Genomic DNA, 20,031 nt, shown 5'->3' with positions numbered 1-20,031 from the left:
ATTGTCAATAAAATATGGAAATTGAGCATAAAAAATAAAGATTGAAAACACTAATTTGAATATTTATAGGTCCTAAGATTACATATTTATTTTTATTTCTTCTTTAGACCTTTCTATATAATCTAAATGTAAATGTGTATTTGCTTACAAATAAAAGGGACTCAAAACATTACTATCTGGAAACTTTTGAGGCCCAGGAAGCAGAGTCCTCGGTTGTTAAAGACGACTGACCAGGCCTTCTGTTTTCTGGAGAAGGGCACTGGTTTCACCACACTGAACTCCATACAGACATCCACACAACAGCATGTTGTGTCCGCCAGATACCCACAAAGCTTCATAAATGGAGGCAAAAGATTAACTATCTTAACAGAAAAATTTATCTGCTATGAGATCAAAATTTCTTCCAGTCTGACCTTCAAAACTACCAAAAAGCTGGACGCATAGAAGTCAACCTAATTTTAAAGAAATTTTCCCGACTGAAATATTAATATTTCCACTGTATCTATGTTTTGACTTTTATAAATAGCTGACCTGAAAAAGCCTCGATCTACAGCTGAACGATTCATGATAACAGAGTCTTCCTGATTATATCCAGTGTACGATGCAATGGCCACAATTGAGTTGATACCTGTGGTGCATTAAAGAGCATACATTAAAGTATCATCTGGGAAACAAAGAAAAATCACCCTTCTTTTAAATCATTTTTATTTCACCACATTTGCCAAAGATGTTTTCACCATGGTAACTGTCAAAGTCTACTCCTGGAACAGCAATCTGTGAGGCAACTACTCTGATGTCTTAACATTTAATACAAGCAAATCCTAACAGCAGTCATTCCCAATGCATCCATTCTTATAATCAGTGATTATATATACAAGTCATCTCAGATTTATAAAGTACCTCCCCACACCAAGTTTCATGATTTTCACAGCAATCCTGTGCCGTGAACAAGGTAAGTATTATTCTTCTCATTATCAGAAAGAGCTAATAACTTATCCATGATCTCAAAGTTAAAAAGCAACAGGCTGATTTCTGGTCCTAGGTTTGGACCTGGTACTTACTACCTCTTCCTAGCCCTGCTCTGCTCCTAGGTCCTCTTCCTACGCCACCAGAAAACTGACATCATCTTCCCCACCACAATCTTATTCTTAATTGCTGCTGCCAAAACAACTTTTGATGAGACTTATTTAAAATATATATATTCCAAAAGAAAAAAAAAGTTGAAAACACACGACATTACAATATAAGAAATGACTACTGAATGTGAGTGTGGTTTCAATGAACATAATTCACATATATGTGAATCATCAGATTTTCCAAAAATTAAATACACTCAACTCTAAAGCCACAGTTAATATAATATCTTGATTTAAATATTTCAAATGTGGGGTAAAAACTATGACTACAGAATGTAAGGGAACCAAAACCTGGATGGGTAAATGTTTTGGTTATCTGAATTCTGAATAGTTTATATTTGCTTCCTTAAAGTTAAACTCATTTTTCAACAAACAACCCATCCTTCATGAAAAGATACATCATTCATTTACTCCTTTAAGTGTACAGCACTGGTGTAACAGTTTAAATAAGTGGAGTGCAGGTAAGGGGTGGCAGTGCTTCTGGTAAGGGTCTGGGACACTGAAGACACAGTCCTCCAGTCTCTAATTTCCACTAATTCCCAACCCAAAGTATGGATGGATTTGAAGAGATTCGTGCAAAGGGCAGGCCTTCCTCCCTGACAACCATATTTGCTCCTTAAAAATGATGGCTGCTGGGCCACAGAAAGCTTTCCATCAGCTATTTTAAACACATTGGCCCAAGGTAGCTGATTCCAGAGTTTGTTTTTAACATAAATTTATTCATAACATTTTAAAAAGTAAATTCACCCAAAAGCTTAGATTTCAAACTTTTCTTGAAAAATCAGGCCTGGCATCACTGTGTCTGCATACACACATCACAACCACAGCTGAACCTAAGTAGGGCTAAACCCAACGGAAAGGCAAACCTCTCTCCATTCATCAACTACTCACCAATCTGGCCTAACCCTGTAGGAATCTGAGATTACAAGCCCCGTTTACTATGTAACGCTAAACACCTATGCTAAATAAAACCATGACTGCTCTCTAAGGAAGAAGAATCACAGAAACAAGAAGGCATGTGTTCTTCTAAGCACCCTGATGGGTCAAGGTATTTATAATGGGTCCAGAAAAAGTTAAAATGCTCTGCTTGGGGAGGAAGGAGAGTGAAATTCTTCAAAGGAAGGGAAGTGTCAGGGAAGATAAGTCCTCCCTTCCTGGGAAGGGCCAGAGATAAAGCCCCCAGGAGCAGGCAGCCAAGAAGGCTCTTCGGCTATAAGAAAAGTCAAATAGTCACTCCTCAGGTATACAACGAAAACTCCTCTTGAAATCTAAGAGTTCCTCTAAGAACTATTTAGCAACATCCACATTGTGTGGATTCTTTGGGAGAGCTAGAAAATTTCTGTTTCACACATAGTCAAGTCGTGTAATGCAGAGAAAGTTCATAAAGACACAGGACCCTGAAGGCAAGGGAGACCTGAAAAGAATCAAGAATTTGCAGAAATCTCAGAGTCTTGGGAAATGTGATGTGATCCTATTACTGGGGAAACCAGCGGCAAGACATATGTGATACCTGTAAAACATGAAACAGGCAAGACTTCCCCAGCACATCCTCAGGTTTCCATGGAGCACCACCTATGCCTACCCCCACCCCACTCCCACCTTCTCAGCTGACAGGTGCTCAGCTGTCTTGGTCTTTGTGAGGCTTTTCCTGCCTCTTGTGTGACAATACCGGGACTGCCCACATATGCCACATCTACTACAGCCCAGGAGGCAACATCTTCAATCCTACAACCTTTATCCAAGGTATCTAGGCACATATGAAAGACCAGCTAAATTTAGCTAAAAACAGTAAACTTCTGAATTATGTTTCCAGTATTTTTTCCTTAGCTTTAAAGTCCAAAGTCAAGAAACAATGTAGTAAGAGGAAGGAGCACAACAACGGGACGTGGGGGACAAGGCCTACATCTGGTCAAAAAGGAAAAAATACGTAGAAGTTTAAATTCTTGATTTATTTATTTATATTTCTTAATTTGTGTAACTTTAGGCAAATAACCTTTCTGATCCCATCTTAACACTTGTAAAACAGAGAAGATAAAACCACCACTATACTAATCCACTAACATTTATTCCTCTTACTAACTGCTAGGCAACTAAGCCCTGAGTTTTAAGTAGATTTAACCATGTAACCATCACAAAAGCTTTATGAAGGAGGTACTATTATTATTCTCATTTTGCAGGCGAAGAAATATAAAGCTTTTATGATGCTGGTCTTTTCCTATGTGTAAAAGTACCTTAGATAATGTTTCACACAAATTGAATGCTCAATAAATATTAGTAACTTTGTTAAAATCTGTCAGCTCAAAGACCATAAACACGTGAAATCTAGGATCACAACCCACCTGTCGGCCAGGTTCAAACCCTTACTGCCACTTTGTCCTCACCCACTTCAAGCCTTGGCTCAGCACCAAGGAGGCTCTAAGTCCCAACCCAGTCAAGGCACTTTTGACACAAGGCTCTGTGCTCTCAGATGTCAATCAAAGTTACAGAAATAGAGATGATACTAATCAAAAAAAAATTCCCTAAGATAAACTGATTAGCCCCTTTCCCTCAGGGCTCAGAACTCAGCCAATGCAGCTGGCATGTTAGTCAGGACCAGGGCCAATAATTCAGCCACGATGGTCTGGAGATTAGCTGTATCAACTGAGCAAAGAAATAAATATATTGAAGACAACAGGAGCCAGATTTCTCGTTATCAGAGAGTAGAGTTCTAAAATAAACACTATGGTGTTGGATTGGGATGGGAAATACTGGTGTGAACTCATGGTTCTTTAGTATATAGAGATATAAACATAGATAAAGGGGTATGTATGGGTATATACATATTATTTCCCTAGCTCTGTCAGCTGATTGGGCCTAGATGACATTCTAATAGCAAGGAGCATACCCAGCACCCAGATCTTACACCCTTCACTAAAAGGCAAAATGATTGAATCCAGATTTAGAAGAAGAAAAGCAGAAGATGAGGCAAAATGTAAGGAAGTGCTTAAAGAATAATGAGGACCTATCAGGAATCATCTTGAAGATGCTCCCACTGGAAAATCTGGAACAATTTCAGCATCCAAATGGAAAAAATGGTGGAATCAGAAAATCACCATTTGGTAACTGTCATCATGGTAAACTTTAAATGGCTGAACGTTTGAAAAGGACATTTACATTGTCTCAGACTATCTCCTCACAAAAGATTTATTACTAATATGTACAAAATATTTATAATTAACAGAAAGTAGAGAACCTGACAGACACCATCTTAAATCACATGATAAAAATTAAAATCACTAATAATGTTGGGGCAATTAGAAAGCATGTACCTCCTGATATGATGCACTGAGAATATAGCATCACTTCTATGCTAGTCCTGTCAAAACTTCATAACCTGAATATAATCATGGAAAAAACTAATGCTGTTTGTGACACAACATACAAAGCAACTTGCCTGGACTGTTCAAAAACATCAAAGTCATGAGAGATAAGGAAAGACTAAGGAATGGTTCCAGATTAAGGAGACTAAGGAGATAAACAACTAAATGCAACACACGGTCCTGAATTAGATCCCAGACCCAAAAAGGACATTATGAGGTCGACAGGCAAAATTTGAATCGGGGACTTCTGACTAAGATGGGTAACAATGTTAACCTACTGATTTTGTTGGCTGTACTGTAGAGAACGTCCTTGTTTTTAGGAAACAGACACTGAAGAATTAAACAGTGATGTGGCTTCATGTCTACAACTTACTCTCAAACAGTTAAAGAAAAGAGAGAGGGAAATAAGGCAAATGTGGTCAAATGTGAACTAGGAAATCTGGATGAAGAGTATACAGTTCTTTGTACTAGTCTTACAACTTTTTTGTAAGTTTGAAATTATCTCAAAATAAGTTTTTAAAATAACATGATTAAGGCTTGAAACAGTAACAAAACTGAAAGACATGTAGTCCCTACCAGCCACACCCTCACCACTTTTTATCAGTACCAAAGGAACATTTGTTTCAAATACAATCCTTCAGTTATATTTCTTTTCTTTTTAGTGATAAAGAAACCATTATCTAAATGTTGAAGAAAACAGCACTGCAAGCATAGCCCAAAGATAAGAGCATACCATACATAGACAACCTAACAGATTGTTTTACTAGACAACAGTCATCCCTGGTGGAGGACTCTGAAAACAGATCAGTCTAACCTGTGACAATGTGCTATGAAAAAGTTAGATCCCTATTCTAGTTATTAATTTAAAGTCACTACTTACAAGGCGACCTTTACCAAATAATGTTACCCACAAAGCCAAAATTCTATTAATAAGACAATTATGCCAAAGAACTATGCTGTCTCCTCTAACATTCAATACTCTTGTACCCTTCAGACTTCTCTGAGCCATTTTACCTATTGTCCAGTTTTCTTAAGAATCTCCTCCTACAAACTCCTGATTCTCCTTATCAGTTATGTTTCAAATACCTCTCTTGATTTCTTTTCCCAGTGCCTAAAGTTCTGTCTCTAGATTTATTCTCACTCTGTAATCTGTAATTACTATTGGTAGGTCAAAACCTTCATAGCTCTAGATTTGACCTTTCAAACCACATGTGCAACTCACAATTGGAAGATCATTTCTTAGATGTTCTGGCAGCAACTCAAAATCAACATGTCAAAAACTGAATTTATCTTACCTCTAAAACCCCTTTCTTCTTCTAATATGCTCCCAATCTTATCAATAGTACCTCTCTCTCCTTAATCACCCACGCCAGGAACACCAACAATATTTCCAATTCCTTTCTTCCCTCTCTTCCACAACTGATCAATCAAGTCCTATCAAGTGTATTCTAACAGATATCTCACCCCTTACTTTTTCGTTCTAGAATCATCATTTCTAAGATCACTGCAAAAACCTCTAAACTATCTCCTCACTAATACCTTATTAGACTCTAATCTACTCCTTACATCACTACCAGCATAATATTCCTAAAATAAATTTCTAACTGAATTACCTTCTTGCTCAAAAAGGCTGAGTGGTCTTCATTCTCAAACTGAAATTCAACCTGCTTTCTTTCACAGTGAGACCAAGCTTTACTCCCATGCATTTCCACTCCACCCATACCAAACTGAGATGATTACTGACTGTTCCTGTAACTCATGCATCTAGGCCTTTGCTCAAACCATCTCTCAATAATCATTTCCTTCATTCTGTGCTTCTAAAGGAACCTGTATTTCCATCATAACACTTTCCACATATCTATCTTTTTGTGTTCATGTTTCCCACCACATTATAAATTCCATGAGAATAGACACTGTGTCATATGCATTTTATTAGCCTTCCCAAGCACCCAGAAAAGTGCCTTAAGCATGGCAGTATCTTAAAAAATGCAGAACAAAACTGAACATACCTGCTGGTAGCTCTCTAAATCGTAGATATTCCATAGACCGTGTAGTCACAAGTGGTTTTTGAGGATAATAGAGAACATGGGCCAATGTATCCATACGAACATGGAAGTTGGTGATATAAACTCCCATAGCCTGCTTACCCATAGCAGACTGGTATGTGTTTCTAGGGGACTAAAGGTAGAAATAAAAAGCAATAAAAATTTAATTATTTCTAAAGGAACGGACTCTACAGGTTACTACATAAATCAAAAATATGGTTGGTAAAGTTTGTTTTTTTCTAAAAGATAAGCGACAACATTTAGAATAATCAATTATGGCTCCTAACAGTGAAACACAAGAATAAGCATATTAAATGTTAATTCTGTAGAATTTCACAGTCTTTTCATTAAAAGGCTTTCCTTTAAAAACTATAGATTAATCTCTAATTTTTATTCTACTTCCCTCAATTCCTCACAAATCCGAAGTTAAAAACAGCTACCAACCTGGTTATGATCAGGAAAGGGAATAATAGATGCACAGACACCAAGAATCATTGAAGGATGAATCTCACAGTGTGTATACGTGGAACAATAAGCTACTTCTTTCTCCTGTAAATCATCTGGAGTCATTGCGAGCATCACTGTTTCTTCTTCTAGAGTATCAATATACTCTACTACCCCACTGGCCACAAGATCCTGCCAACTAAAAAAGAATGATTCTGGTAATTTCCTCATTTCCTGAACTATTTTAATTGGGCATGCTACTTAAAGAGTATTCCTATCTCTATATGTACTGAAATAGAATTCCAAAATAGGCATTATTATTATTAATAGGGAAAAAAAGCAAGTTGCCAAACATAACTATTATTATTAGTTTGGGTTTGTTCTAAAGAAACTACTTGTGTGGGGTGGAGAGGGTGAGTATATAAATACTAGAATATGGTCTGGAGGAAAACATTGCAAATTGTTAACAGTACCTGCGCTTTTGAAGAGGACAGTATGAATTAGGACCTTTTATATATTTATCTTACACCTACTGCTTGAATTTTTTACAACTAAAATATATACATTCAAAAAATTATGTATATATAGTAAAAAAAAAATAAACTGGCATTTAAAATGTGTGTGTGTATATATATATGTGTATATATATATACACATAAAAATAAACTGGCATTTAAAATATGTGTGTGTGTATATATATATGTATATATACACATAAAAATAGACTGGCATTTAAAATATGTGTGTGTGTATATATATGTATATATACACATAAAAATAGACTGACATTTAAAATATGTGTGTGTATATATATATGTGTGTGTATATATACATATATATATATACACACACATATTTTAAATGCCAGTTTATTTTTTTTTTACTATATATACATAATTTTTTGTATATATACACACATATTCATCCACCAAAAAACTGTTAGAACTGATCAATGAATTTAGTAAAGTAGCAGGTTACAAAATAAATATTCAGAAGTCAGCGGCATTTTTATACACCAATAATGAACTTTCAGAAAGAGAAATTAAGAAAACAATCCCACTTACAATTGTGTTGAAAACTATAAAATACCTGGGAATCAAATTAACCAAAAAGGCAGAAGACTATTTTCAGAAAATTATAAGTCATTGAGAAAAGAAACTGAAGATGATACAAATAAACAGAAGCATATACCACGTTCATGGGTAGGAAGAATCAACATCGTTAAAATGGCCATACTACCCAAAGCAATCTATAGATTCAATGCAATCCCTATCAAAATACCAATGGCATTTTTCAGAGAGCTAGAACAAACAATCCTAAAATTTATATGGAGCCATAATAAATCCCAAATAGCCATGGCAATCTTGAGAAAGAAGTACAAAGTTGGAAGTATCACACTACCTGATATCAAACTATACTATAAGGTTACAGTAATCAAAACAGCATGATACAATGATCAATGGAACAGAATAGAGAGCCTAGAAATAAATCCAAGCCTATACACTCACTTAATATATGACAAAGGAAGTAAGAATATACAGTGGGGTAAAGACAGTCTCTTCAATAAATGGTGTTGGGAAAATTGGACAGATGCATGCAAAAAAAAGAAGCTGGACCATCTTCTTACACTGTATACAAGAGACTCAAAATGGATTGAAGACTTAAGTATAAGACCCAAAACCATAACACATAGGCAGTAAACTCTAATATTACTAACAGGAATTTCTTTTCAGATATATCTCCTTGGGCAAAGAAAACAAAAGAAAAAATAAACAAATGGGACTACGTCAAACAAAAAAGTTTTTGTACAGCAAAGGAAACCATCAACAAAACAAAAAGACAACCTACTGTTTTGGGAGAATATGTTTGCTAATGATACATCTGATAAGGGGTTAATATCCAAAATATATAAAGAACTTATACAACTCAACAACAAAAAAACAATCCAATTAAAAAATGGGCAGAAGATCTGAAAAGATACCTCTGCAAAGAGGGAATACAGATGGCTAAGAGACATATGAAAAGATCCTCAAGGTCACTAACCATCAGAGAAATGCAAATTAAAAACACAATGAGATATTATCTGACACCTGTCAGAATGGCTATCATCAATAAATCAAAGAACAAATGTTGGAGAGGATGTAGAGAAAAGGAAACCCTCATACATTGTTGGTGAAATTGCAAATTGGTACAGCCGCTATGGAAAACAGTCTGGAGGTTTCTCAAAAAATTAAAAATGGATATACTTTTTGTCCCAGCAACTGCACTTCTGGGTATTTATTCAAAGAAAACCAAAACAATAATTCGTAAAGATCTATGCACTCCAATATTCATGGCAGCACAATTTACAATAGTCAAGATATGGAAGCAACCTAAATGCCCATCAACAAACAACTGGATAAAGACATTATGGTTCATATATACAATGGAATATTACTCAGTCATTAAAATAAATAAAATCCTACCATTTGCAACAACATGGATGGACCTAGAGATTATTACGCTGAGTGAAATAAGTCAGACAGAGAAAGATAAATACCGTATGATTTCACTTATATACAGAATCTCAGAAACAAAAAGAACAAACTAATCAAAAACAGACTCACAAATATAGTGCACAATTTGGTGATGGACAGAGGAGAGGGTGGTTGGTGGGCTGGAAGAATAAGGTGAAGGGTTAAAGAGGTACAAATTAGTAGTTGATAATTGGTCACGGGGATGGGGAGCACAGCAGAGGGAATGCAGTTAGCATTAATATGATGGCCAAGTGGAGGGCCTAGGACTAGGAGGAGGGAGCAATTGGGGGGATCATTTTATGAACTATATAGATGTTTTAACCAATGTACTGTAATACTTGAAACTATTTTAAATAAATTTGAAAAATAAAAATTAAAAATTAAATAAAATATATACATTCATATATTACTAAAAATAAACTCTAAAGCAGGTTCATCTTTTTATTAAATTTATTTATATTGTTCATATAATATGCTATACATTATTATTAATAGACTTTAACATGTCACAAAGACTTTTATGCTTACACAAAACACTATGAAGTCCCTTAATTGATAACAAAAATTAAGAAAAACAAATGTGACTGCTAATAAGTACAGAGTTTCTTTTTGAGGTAATGAAAATGTTCTGGAATTTTCACGGTTGCACAATCCTGTAAATATACTAAAAACCACTGAACTGTATACTTTAAAATTATTAATTTTATGGCATATGAAATTACATCTCAAAGTTTTCTCACCGCATGTACTTACCTATAGTTGTTATATTCTCTCTCTTTCAATTGATCGATATGTCTCTTCTTCAAAAGTAGCTTTTGTTTTTCCACAATCAGAAGTGGTCTACAAATACGACCTGCATCTGTATAGATCCGAATCTCCCTCTCTCGAATATCTCTGATCATAGAAACCTACACATAGAAAGACAAAACAGTCTCATGAAATTTTATTTTCTCTGTATCATTAAGGCTTAGCTACAAGTACAATAAAACTCCTAATAAATTTCTGGAGCACTCAATTATCAAATAAAACAGACAAATCTCAGTTTATCATAATTTAATATACTAAAATCCTAGGTATAATTTAAAATTTTGTAAAGAATAAATACCTAACATTGGTAATTACAGAGTTGAGCAACAACATCTGGTAATAATGTCATCCAAGATAAAATGAAAATTTTTTTTTGGTATCACAAACACTAGAGTAAATGACAATATTCCATTTTGCATCTTTGATATTCATATATATCTCACTCTGTAATCGTTCAATAACCAACTCTATAACACTTTGCCTTACTCATACTTCCCAGTATTAAGTCTGACTTCTTACACTCACCTTGCAGACAAATGGCTTACAGTCTAGCTGTCTAATATAGTGGTCACTAGTCACATATCACTAGTGTTGAAATGTTGCCATTCTGAACTGAGATAAACTACAAACTGGATTTCAAAGACTGTACCAGAAGAAAAAGAATGTAAAATTTTTCATTAATAATGTTTATATTGATTATATGTTGAAATTGTAATTTTTTTGGATGTAGCAGGTCAAATAAAATATATTAGCAAAATTATTTTAATGTTTTTTACTTTTTTAATATGGCTACTAGAAAAATTTTAATTGTGTACATACGTGTTCACATTATATTTCTAAATATAATATGCTAAAAAAACATATTCCTAGAAAACATCAAAAATATTTTGGGAAAATTTTCAATAATGAACATAATTATTAAAGCACTGCAGAATTTGAAGTACCTATATATAAAGAAATAAGCCAAAAAGGAAATAAAAATTTCAAGTGAATTGTCTAGATCTAATATACAAAATGAATTGCCAATGAATTGGGAAATGGAAAAACAGATTGATTTTTCTCCATAAAAGTACTTTTAAAAAGTAAAATCACATCTAGATACTTTTATTAAAAATTGAGTTTAAGAAAGAAAAAGATGTGGATTACTCAGTTTAAAAACAATAGCAAATTATAAAAGATTTATCAGAAACATCAAGTTCTCCAAAGCTAAAGAATCAAAGCCAAGAAAAAAAATTTTTTCCACATTCTTAGCCCATTTCCTATCTTCAAAAAAACAATCTGAAGAGAAACACTGTATCTGTGAGCAAAAACACCATGAGTGGCATTTTCAAGACCTAGAAAAAACAATGCTTTCACATGCATTGCTTTGAATCCTTAGAGAATTCCTAACAAAACATAGCTTTATTAACTTAACAAGAGGACATAAATTGAACAGTGTCTTCTCAAAGGCCAAACAATATATTGTGTTCCAAAGGAAACAGGTGTTCTTTAGCAGTCTAGACAGGACTATTGACAGGAAAGTCTAACATCCAATAGAAGACTAAAGTTAGAATCGGGTAAAATGAGAACCTCTGGTTATCAGACAATATAAAGGAAAAGAAAAAGTACTACTGAATGTCTACTATATACATCAGGTACCACGTTCAGAACTGAAAATATAAAGTCATAGGACATGCTCCCTATCTCTGAGGAGTTAATCATGTAGTGAGCAAGGCAGGCAAATGAATCAATAGTTACTATATGGTACAAGCATTCTGTGAAAAGTATTTAAGTAACTAAGCTATATACAGTCACAGAGATCTAAATAAAGGGGTCAGTGAACAGCCTGCAGGCAAAATCCGCCCTCACCTGCCATCTGTTTGTAAATAAAGCTTTATTGGCTCACATATTGTCTAAGGCTGCTTTACACTGCAGTAGTGGGCTGAATAACCAACAGGTATTGTATGGTAAACAAAGCCTAAAATATTTAATATCTGGCCCTTTACAGAAAATGTTTGCCAACCTCTGATTTAAATCAAAGTAGGGAATCAGGTAAGGTATCCTGAAAAAGATGAGAGTATTTCTGCAGAATAAGTGAGATTTACCTGAAAAAATAAGTGCACCCTTTGAAGAGGAATTTTCATTCAAAAGGCTAATCATTTGTTCTGCTTCTATAGATACGCTTGCTGCATATGCTGCATTCGAAATTAACTAAAGACTCATCTTCCCTTTTGCTTGTTCTGTCAAGCAACAAATGTAACTGCCTGTAACCCCTTTGTAACTGCCTGTAGCCCATAGCAACTCCTGTGCTTTGTAACCATCTAAGGACAAATAAACCAATCAGCCCACGCCAAATCAGCTCTATATAAGCAAAGCTACAACTGAGCTCCCGGGCCCAGATCGGTGTTATAAACCTGAGTTCTCAAACTCTCCTGAGTGCTGCTTGGTTTTTTTGCAACATTACTGCAACATCTTCTCCCTACTGCCTATTTTTGAGGAGGCATAGGGGACAGAGAGAATATTCTGGATTGAAAGAATAGGCCCATGGAAAAGTAAAGAGGCCTAAAACAGCATAAAGAATTTAACTTTACCCTTAGAGAACACCGAAAAGCTGAAGAAGGCTCTCAGCAGAAAAACATGGCATTCACAAAGTTCATAATCATAAAAAAATGCAGCCAATTTTGGTTCTTAGGTTTTCTCTTAGCCCTGCCTGCCCTCAAGGATCAAATATACCAGGATCAAAACCCAGGGTCTGCCTGCTAAAAGAAGCCCTGGAGCAACAAAACTCTTCTCTGCTTTGCTAGGCAGTAAGGAGGCCGGCTACTGGCTTAAGCGTATTACAGTTTCTGTCCAAATCCATTTTCTCCTAGGCAGACCATAACGGTAGATATAGGGAAATCAAAGTCTGAGCCAAAACTCTAAATACAGTACACTAAAAGCAAAAGCTTTATATTGAGTAATAAATCGTATACTATGTCAAAATATGCTATATTTTAATGATTAAAAAAATAAATCTATCCTTATCCCAAAGCATTTCAATATCCACCAAAATATAAGAGAATTTATTAGAGGTGTTACTACATTTTATGAATGAAGCTCTGGATTCAAACAAGGATCAGAGATGATTATTCCCTTTTTAAAAGCATTGTTTTCAGCTTTATAAAAGATCCTCAAAAGAATTCCTTCTACTTTAAAATATAATTTGAGTTCTAAATAAAATCTCATAAATTACATGCCAAATTTTTAGACATATAGCTCTAAAGCGTTAAAACATGTAATACTTTATACTAACTGAATTTAGTTCAAAACATCATGTAGACTTTTTGATAACATACTCTATAATTCCAAGGAAACCAGTTAAGGAAAAATGCCAATGCAAAGATAACTTTTAGCCTCATTCCTGGTTTAGAAATCCCAAAGATCATGCCCTTAGTTAAAGACTCTTACTTCAGACACAATGATGTCCATCTGACGCCTCAATTTCCTTAGAGTGTTCATAAGTTGTTCAGGATCTTTATGTATTCCAACCCAGCATCCATTAACAAAAATCTTGGTTGCACTAAAATAAAAAACCAAAAGCATTCTGCACTTAGTAACGCTATACTAAGCTATACCCAAAGATTAACAACAGCTTATAAAAAATTGCATCTATACACACTCAGCTATCGCTGCAGGAGAAATTTCTTCTAAATTTTCCATACTCCATTCTTCTAAAAATTCCAAAATTGGAGAAGGCTGAGATCCAACTGAAATATATGCCATCAGGGCTAAATTCTTCACAAGTCCTACAGCATGACCCTTGGAATAATAAACAAAGTATTATTCATACTGATTTAACATGCCTACTAAAATTCCTTTCCAAAAACATTTTTTTCAGTTGGATTTCAGGATTTACTCATACTTTGTAAGAAAAAGATTATAAATAATATCTTGTTTTAAACACAAAGCATAAATAAAAACTCACTTCTGAAAGTAATTATACCCTACATAATTACTGGCAAACTTTTTCTACTGAACATAAATTCTAATACATTACCTCTGGGGTCTCAGCAGGACACACCATTCCCCACAACGTATTATGCAACTGTCTTGGTTTTGCTAGCTTGCCATCTCTACCAATAGGAGAATTTAAACGACGCAGGTGAGAAAGAGTAGATGCAAAAGTCAGGCGGTTTAATACCTAGAAAACAATGGCAAATCTTTCAAGTTTAGGCATTTCTTTTACACAATTTTTGGCAACTACTAGAATGAGGCAAAATCATATTTTTACACATAATCCTGAAAGTGTCAAATTGTCCCAATCCCTCCTTCCTCTGTCCTTTCCCTGGATAGTCGTGTTCATTCCCATAACTTCCATAACTTAACTGACTTATATAACAGGGGTGGCGAATATGTGATATATAGTTCTAATAAACCACATGTTTTCTTTATGGTCTGTCTCCAAACACTAGGATGTTAGTTCCATACACCAAGCACTTGATAAGTGTTAAATGCTATCGACTCACATTTCTTTGACCACAGAAGACATCACTAATCCATCCCAGTACTTTTTCTAGGCTGAGGTCTCTGAATCCAACAAGGAGATTCAATATTGATAAAATATTAAGCAAGATAATATTTAAAAGTAAGGCAATATTTAGAGGGATATAAAGCAAGCAACACAAGCTCAATATCTAATAACAAATCACCATCCTCCCCAGCGCTATGACAACCCAAACCTCTATCCTCTTCCTGTCTCCTGTTATGGTTTAATGGCATCATCTTTCTAGAACCTCAAAATTGTTCCTGCCTCAGACTTCCTCCTTTCACACATCAATAAACATATCTTGTCAATTCTATTTCCAAATTTTCTCAAAAACCCCACCCCACCATTTCCAATCTCACAACAGTACGCCAGCCTCCTACCTCTTACCTATCTATAATACTGCCATCACCTCCTAAGTCCCTGCAATGTCTCCTCCAATCTACCCTCCTTAGTTACCAGTATTAAAACATAGATATGTTCACATCACTGACCCATTAAAAAAATTTTAAACAAGTCTGCACCAAATACAAAGGAGCATGACATTAAAGTTCTTCTCAGCGAAGTCCCAAACGACCTTTACCTATCAGCCTCCCAAACTCTTGAACTCCATCAACACTGCCAAACACCCTTTCACCCCCATACCCTTGACCATGCTATTGCCAGAGAATGGAATGTATCTCCCATTCTGCTCTGCCTAGTGAAATGTTACTATCTCTATAAAAGCCATCTGACCCACCTCCAGGAAAAACTATTCTATTTTCTGTACTCTATGGAGTTTTCCATCATTCAACTAATCAATCACAAAGTCATACAAAACTTACTTCCTAAATATTTTCAAATTTGACTCCATTCTCCATCTCCACAAAACTGCTCTAGTCCTGGACCTAATTATTTCTCACTTGGCCTGTTGCAACAATCTTCCTGCCACCAACTTTACTCTTCTCAAATCTTTTCTCCACACTACCAATTACTACAAATCTACCTAAAAAAACAAAAATAAATGTCACTCCTCTCTATGAGCTATATTCTCAGCTCCCCTCTCCAACCCCATCTTCCTAACTCTCCCACTCTGATTTAAAAACTGTATACTGCACCAGCTCCTCTCACATACACACACACTCTTTCCTCCCTCCCTTTGTTCAGAATGTCAAGAAATGTTCTCCAGTTTTCCTATAAGCCACAGGTTCTTCACTCCTCCCAGGCTTGGACTACTTCCCAATCACCCTTCAAGATTCAGTTCAGGTGTTACCTCTTAACGTCCTAAAGAAGACTTCTTTTCACCTTCTCAGGATATGCTAAATGCCTTCCTCTAGCATTCCCATATAGCATTTGTACATCATCTATCATTATAACACTATATTGTGTTGTAACAATTTGTTTACATCTGTGTATGACTACAAACTAAGGTACTTAAACTCAGGAATCCTGTTTTATTCATCTTTGCATCTCCAATGTGTGGCAGAGTACTTGGCACATCTTAAATCCTAATAACCATTCACTGAACTGAACAGTCAACATATTATTAATCATAATGCAGCTCACAGCATAGTGAGCTGTATATGGGTCAAACTGTTTCCTCTGATAGATGGTGAGCTCTTTGAGGGCTGGAACAGTATCTCAACCATGTTTGTGAATCCAGCATCGCAAATACAAAGTATACTCAATAACTCCTTACTATATTAAAAGGAACTAGAAATTTCTTTTTGCTATCAGCAGTCTCCCAGAATTTCAGAGCTTCTGGGTTTCTAGGAATCAGGAGCTTGAAGTTGGTGTCTGAATGCTGAAATAATCAGGTGATATGAGTATAGGCTAATTTTTTTTTAAAAAGCAACAAAATTCCAAAAAGCTAGACATGTACATTACAGATTTTCGATCTTATATGAAAAATAGAAAAAATTAAAAAATTAAAATGCCTAGTGAAACAGTCCCCTTTTATTCCATCTGAGAGTAGCCACTGCAATCACTGTACATATAACAAGGCAACATAGAGAAATCAGTGTTAGAAGTACTAAATTTTGCAATAAAGGAAGGGGATGCACACTTATCTCTGGGTCAGCTTCTAATATGGAACTTCTGACATGAAAATTCAGCAGCTACTCTATGAACTACCTTGATGCAAAACAAAATCTTAGGTCTCTCTTAGTAATAATGCAAATAACTAAAAAATTTTCATTTTCATAATTCAAAAGCCCTCAGTATTTTTACACCTGACCAAGGGAGGAAAAACAGTAAAATAATTTACATTCAATGAATGAAAGAATATATTAGTCCCATAACATTTTCCTATTGAGCCTATAGTCACGGTCAACATCCTTACCTGAGATACTCCAGCTCTGGCTTGATGAGCTTTTTTTTGGTCACCCCAGTTTCCAGTAGCTAAAGAATATTTTAGGCCATCGGATATAATCTTTGTGTTAATTGCCAACTCCAAGTTAAAATCCTTTCCTCGATCAATAAACTTCTGGGCATAGATCCGCACTTCTTTAAGCAAATTCTTAAACATGCTGCCAAATAAAACGATATCCTTTTAAACATGTAAAGGTCTCTAGCATGCATTTTCAACAGGAACAATATTACTGACAAGGGAGAGAAAAGTGGTTGGAGTAGAGACAGTGAGGTGCTATCACTCTTTATGTATAAAGCACAGATGTACACTGACTACAGAAACATAAATGAGGAGAGCAATCAAAGAAAAAAATGTCAAAAGACACATCTATAGTGGGGTGATAACAAAAACTTTAAAAACACTAATCTACAATACACTAAATAATCAAACATGTATAAATGTTGCTAATGTTTTATTTTTGTTAACTTGTCTACATTTCATTTTTAAAAATAACTTTTCTATGAAAGTATTATATGTTCATTATAGAAAACAGAAAATAAAAAAAAATGTCAAGAATAAAATAAAAATCACATACAAACACAATACTGTGAGATAACCACTACTGATATTTTGATAGATTTCCCTCTAGCTTTTGTGTTTTTATAAAATGTAAAAGCAGGACTAATAAAATTTTCAATACTGCTATTACAAAATCAAGGCAATAATTCAGCTTTCTCAAATGCCTTATAAAGCTAACAGAGGAATAAAAAAATGTAAACAAGGACTATAATAAATTATCTTCACAAACTTGAAGTCCTCAGACATGAAACAGACCTAAATCTGGGCAAGTAGCAAAGAGAATATAACTAACTTTACACTTACCCAATATGAATGCCAAGTCAGTTTAGCATTTCCATGTACAATGACCAATCTAAAGTGAAATATCTCTATTTTAACAATATGATTCTGTAATTCCTTACCCTCTAAATAAGAATGCAAGTAATGGCCCAGCAAGATCCAGTCTTTTGTTTCCATAGTGATCTCTGTCATCTAATTCTCTTCTACCCAAAGCTGCTAGAAGCAACCTATGAACCATGTACCTTAAAAATAAAAGACATGAAAAAGAAAACACATGCTTTTGGTTCTTTTAAAAACATAAATATTAAAAACATCATTTTTTACATTTTCAGCTCTAAGAAGAACTTTATTTCAAGTATACAGTTTGCAAAGAACTCAAATCCATGAAATTTAACATACCCCAAGAAATAAGCTTTTTTTGTCTCACAAAAATCACTAACGCCAACGTGAGGGAGCATTTCCTTTTGTAAGACTTCTTTTGCATATTTAATTCTTTTCTCTTTAGTGACACCAGGCTTTGCCCCTCTTGAGCCAATGAAATTTAGTGCAACATTCTGTTCTTGGATGACAAAAGCTTCATCGAGAGAAGGCTTAACCTATCAGATAATTTAAATAAAAGTTATTTTCAAATGCATATGTTTATCTTAAAAATGAGTCAATTTATTACATGTTAAATAACCCTATGAACCAAATCGATTATGCTAATATTTTTAGAAAATCAAGGAATCAAAAAATCTTAGAACTTGAAGACGCTTTAAAGATCGAGAAATCTGACAAAATCTACCACCATCAGCATAATTATATTTTCTAGAAAGACACAAATAATTTCATTATAAAAAGAAGTCTTTTTTTATATGTTTTAATAAACAATGGCAAAATAAAGTTCTTTCCAAATATCTATAATCAATTTAGAATTCAGCAGTTGAATTAAAATTTACTAAGCTACAAATGAATAAATGTGCCATACTGTTTTCAGCCTTGGTTTAAGAAGTTTATATTCTATAAATAAAACCACTTTTTTTTGTAAAGAATATTTTAAAGGCACACTGTTCCAGGTATAGAATGCAGAAAACTGCATTCTATACCTGCCACTACCTAGCTGTGGTCTCTGAGCAGCCATGTAATCAGTTTCCTCATCTACAAAGGTACTAGATAAAATAATCTCTAAGTTCCACTCCAGTTCTAACATTTTAAAGTTCCAATTTTTCACAATAATGAGCATGAGGAATGAAGGGTAACATTTAGTAACTTTGGCCCCTGTAAATACATTTTAAATTCTACCCCATATACTGACACATGGTATGGTAAACAAAAGTGAACTCTTTAAAGGAAATTGTCATTGTTGTTACAAAACTATTTTGTTAAGGTTAATGTAGTTTTGGAAAAAAGAATAACAATAATAATGTATTTTAAGAAGAAAAAAATTAAAGCACTTTTACACAGTGAATAAGCACTTGAATCAGACTTATAAAATCTGACCTAAACTTCACAAGAACTAAAGAACAAATTAACTTTTAAAAAGACAGTATGTATAAAGCAAATCAGGTCTTTCACTTTACCAAGAAAATTCCACTTTGAATACTGTCTAAATCCAGTTTGAACCATTTGGAATGTCTTTTAAAGAAAATATAACATATTTTCTTTTAAAAACTTAAATACTTATAAGTTTTTTAAAAAGTATATGACTATTGGTAAAAGCTTAAAATAAAATCTAACCAGAATCCTTTTTTCTCATGTAACTGTATCAATAAATATTCTAATAACTTTATGACCATTGTTTAGCCTTTAAATACATTTTATCTTATTTCTCTTTAATCTTAAAATCTAAGGACAATTCAGGATAACTTTAAGACTATGAATTACTATTTATTGAGACAAGGATCATTAATGAAAAAGACTAATAAGAAATGGGTATTTATCTAGGCTCAAAGAACAAGAAGCTTCTTACCAAAAAACAGTTAACTTCACAGTAGAGGAATCTAACAGACACCACTAAGGAGTTAACATTACCAATAATGGGACAAAATGACATCATG

At 34.3% G+C, this 20,031-nt stretch overlaps 1 protein-coding gene across 1 annotated transcript in view; it reads right to left on the bottom strand.

Annotated features, from left to right (window-relative positions):
* POLR2B (RNA polymerase II subunit B) overlaps window positions 1-20,031 on the bottom strand; it is a 43,952-nt gene that overhangs the window by 7,742 nt on the left and 16,179 nt on the right. The window contains exons 9-18 of the mRNA XM_039845291.1: window positions 18,395-18,591; window positions 18,118-18,237; window positions 17,129-17,315; window positions 14,323-14,466; window positions 13,945-14,084; window positions 13,734-13,845; window positions 10,254-10,408; window positions 6,985-7,183; window positions 6,505-6,673; window positions 532-628 (exon numbers count right to left, since the gene is read on the bottom strand). Coding sequence (XP_039701225.1) covers window positions 532-628; window positions 6,505-6,673; window positions 6,985-7,183; window positions 10,254-10,408; window positions 13,734-13,845; window positions 13,945-14,084; window positions 14,323-14,466; window positions 17,129-17,315; window positions 18,118-18,237; window positions 18,395-18,591 — 1,520 coding nt within the window. The remainder of the gene's footprint in view (window positions 1-531; window positions 629-6,504; window positions 6,674-6,984; window positions 7,184-10,253; window positions 10,409-13,733; window positions 13,846-13,944; window positions 14,085-14,322; window positions 14,467-17,128; window positions 17,316-18,117; window positions 18,238-18,394; window positions 18,592-20,031) is intronic.

The sequence above is a fragment of the Pteropus medius genome, unplaced genomic scaffold (assembly GCF_902729225.1).
Source record: "Pteropus medius unplaced genomic scaffold, Ma_sr-lr_union100, whole genome shotgun sequence".
Lineage (NCBI taxonomy): Eukaryota > Metazoa > Chordata > Mammalia > Chiroptera > Pteropodidae > Pteropus > Pteropus medius.
This window is presented reverse-complemented; position numbering and strand designations above follow the sequence as displayed.